Below are 2225 nucleotides of genomic sequence, written 5' to 3' on the forward strand. Positions count from 1 at the left end.
ACCTGGAGTAGTCAAACCCAAAGTGACAGAAAGAATGAGGGTGGCTGGGGGGAAGGAAAATGGAGTTAGTTAGAGCTTACAAGGCATAGAGTCTCAGTTTGGAAAGGAGGAGGAATTCTGGAGATGGGGGGGGGTGGCAGCTGCACAAGGTGAATACGCTTATGCCAGTGAACTGCACACTTCAAAATGGTTAGAACGGTGAATTTTCGCAATGTATATTTTACCACAATAAAAACAAGAATTTCATACTACGCTTCAAAGTGTTTACACTTCATCCTGGACAGAGTTCATTATCATAAGGGAGAGCACTGATATATCTGTGCTAAGTAACTAGTGAGTGGAACAAGCGAGGACGGGAGTTCTTGAGATGCGGGAACGTAGGGGGAGAGTGGAAGGGAAAGGCAGGCATGGAGGGATGGAGGGATGGAGGGATGGAGGGAGAGGAACAGGACTATGTTCGGGATGGCAGGGTTCCCCCGCATCCAAGCAGCTAGCAGACCACAACGTTCCTGCTCAAACTTTCATCGAAACCGGCTCCAAGAGCGGCCCAGGCCCCGCGCGCCGGGCTCCGGTCTGGTCCCACCAGGATTTGCCCGGATTCAAAGCCAGCTCCGCCACCGAGCTCACCCGGTCGTGAGCGTTAAGCGTCAGAAGCAAAGCGCCGACCACAGGGCAATGGGCACAAGAGCTTGGGAACGGGCGCCCGAGATAGTTTTCACTCAAGAAACCCATCCGGCCTGTCCTAAGTCCCTTCCGTCCCCTGGCCAGAAACCTCACGATGAAGGTGGGAAAGGGCGCTCCTCCCGGGCACGCGCCCCTCGGTTCCCGAGCGCGCGCCGCCTACACTACCCAGCTCTGCAGGAGACGCGGGCTCGGAAGGTGGCGGCTGGGGAGCTGAGGTGGGCCCGTGAGCTCGCCGACTTACTCTTCCAGGAAGTCCAGGAACAGTTTCTGGCACTTCTCGGCCACTTCGTCACGAACCTCCAGGTGCTGGCTGCCGGCACCCGGCTCCGCGGCCGCCGCGAGGTCCATTACTACCCAGAATTGAAGGACCACCTCCCTCACGCTTGACCACCACAAGTCGCTCCTTTCCAGACGCAGCAGTTTTGCGCGCGCCGCTGCGGCTTCCGCCCCACCTCCTCTCCCAACCGGGACGGCGGGAGCCAATCGTTGAGCAGGAGCGCGGGGATTTCGCGCCAAACCTGCCCAATGAATGCCGGCTTCTCTCAGAACCCCTCCCACTAGGTGATTTCGCGCCAAATGCTAAGCCTGTCCGAAGGAGGCTAGAGTTCTGCCTTTGCGCCTGCGTGGTGTAACCGTGTCCTGGTAGCTGCTCAAAAACCTCAGATCCTTCTTCGGGTGATTTCTCTTTTTCTTTTTTTGAGGCAGAACTTCAGCCATCGCCCTGGGTAGAGTGTTGTGGCATCATAGCTCACAGCAACCTCCAAATGGGCTCAACTGATCCTCTTGGGTCAGTTTTCCTATTTTTAGTAGAGACGGAGTCTCGCTTTTGCTGAGGCTGGCCTTGAACTCCTGAGCTTAAGCAATCCACCTGCCTTGGCCTCCCAGAGTGCCAGGATTATGGGCGTGAGCTACCGGGCCGGCCTCCGGTGGTTTTTCAAACGTTTTTCAAGTCATTCTACTGATATTAATTGGGCGATAAGGGAGTAAGGCTTGATGGAAGAAAAAAATGAGTAAGTTTCAAACTTCCTGCTTTTGCTGTCTAGTTGGGGAAAACAAGCTGCAAATTATTGGATAAAATCCTGTAAAAGAGTCAAAGAGATGTGTAAACTGTGCCTGGGGGAGTTGGCAGAATTAATCTGGTGGTGTTGACCAAGGAAAGTTGGCCAAATATTTGATTAATCCCCTCCTAAAATGTACTCTTGGTTTGTGCACCAGGTGTTCTCACCCCCTCTTTGGCCATCTTTCCCTGACTTCATTTCACTTGGTATTTCTCCCATCTCTTTGGCCATTCCTGGTTAGCATCCTTTGTAGGCTCCTCTTCCATGACTCCCTTAAACCTCCAAGTTCCAGAGCTCTCTTCTCTGGAGTGTGGGGTTGATACCGGAAAAGTGGCCCCAGCCAGCTCAGCCTAGCGGGACTTGGGGACCTGCCACCTCTGTCTTGGTGGCAGCAGCCGCCAGAAGAACCAACCGGCAGGTTGGAGCAAGGGGATGGGAGCTTCCCTCCCCCACCAAAGGTTCCAGTAGAGCGGCGCTAGAGGA

The 2225-nt window shown here is 54.4% G+C and overlaps 1 protein-coding gene across 1 annotated transcript in view; it reads right to left on the reverse strand.

Annotated features, from left to right (window-relative positions):
- MCM6 (minichromosome maintenance complex component 6) overlaps nt 1-1123 on the reverse strand; it is a 50455-nt gene extending 49332 nt beyond the window's left edge. The window contains exon 1 of the mRNA XM_023515854.1: nt 926-1123. Within this exon, the coding sequence (XP_023371622.1) occupies nt 926-1032 (107 nt within the window). The 5' untranslated portion in view covers nt 1033-1123. The remainder of the gene's footprint in view (nt 1-925) is intronic.
- Nucleotides 1124-2225: the final 1102 nt, after the last annotated feature.

This window comes from Otolemur garnettii, unplaced genomic scaffold (assembly GCF_000181295.1).
Source record: "Otolemur garnettii isolate 467f Iridium unplaced genomic scaffold, OtoGar3 scaffold00080, whole genome shotgun sequence".
Lineage (NCBI taxonomy): Eukaryota > Metazoa > Chordata > Mammalia > Primates > Galagidae > Otolemur > Otolemur garnettii.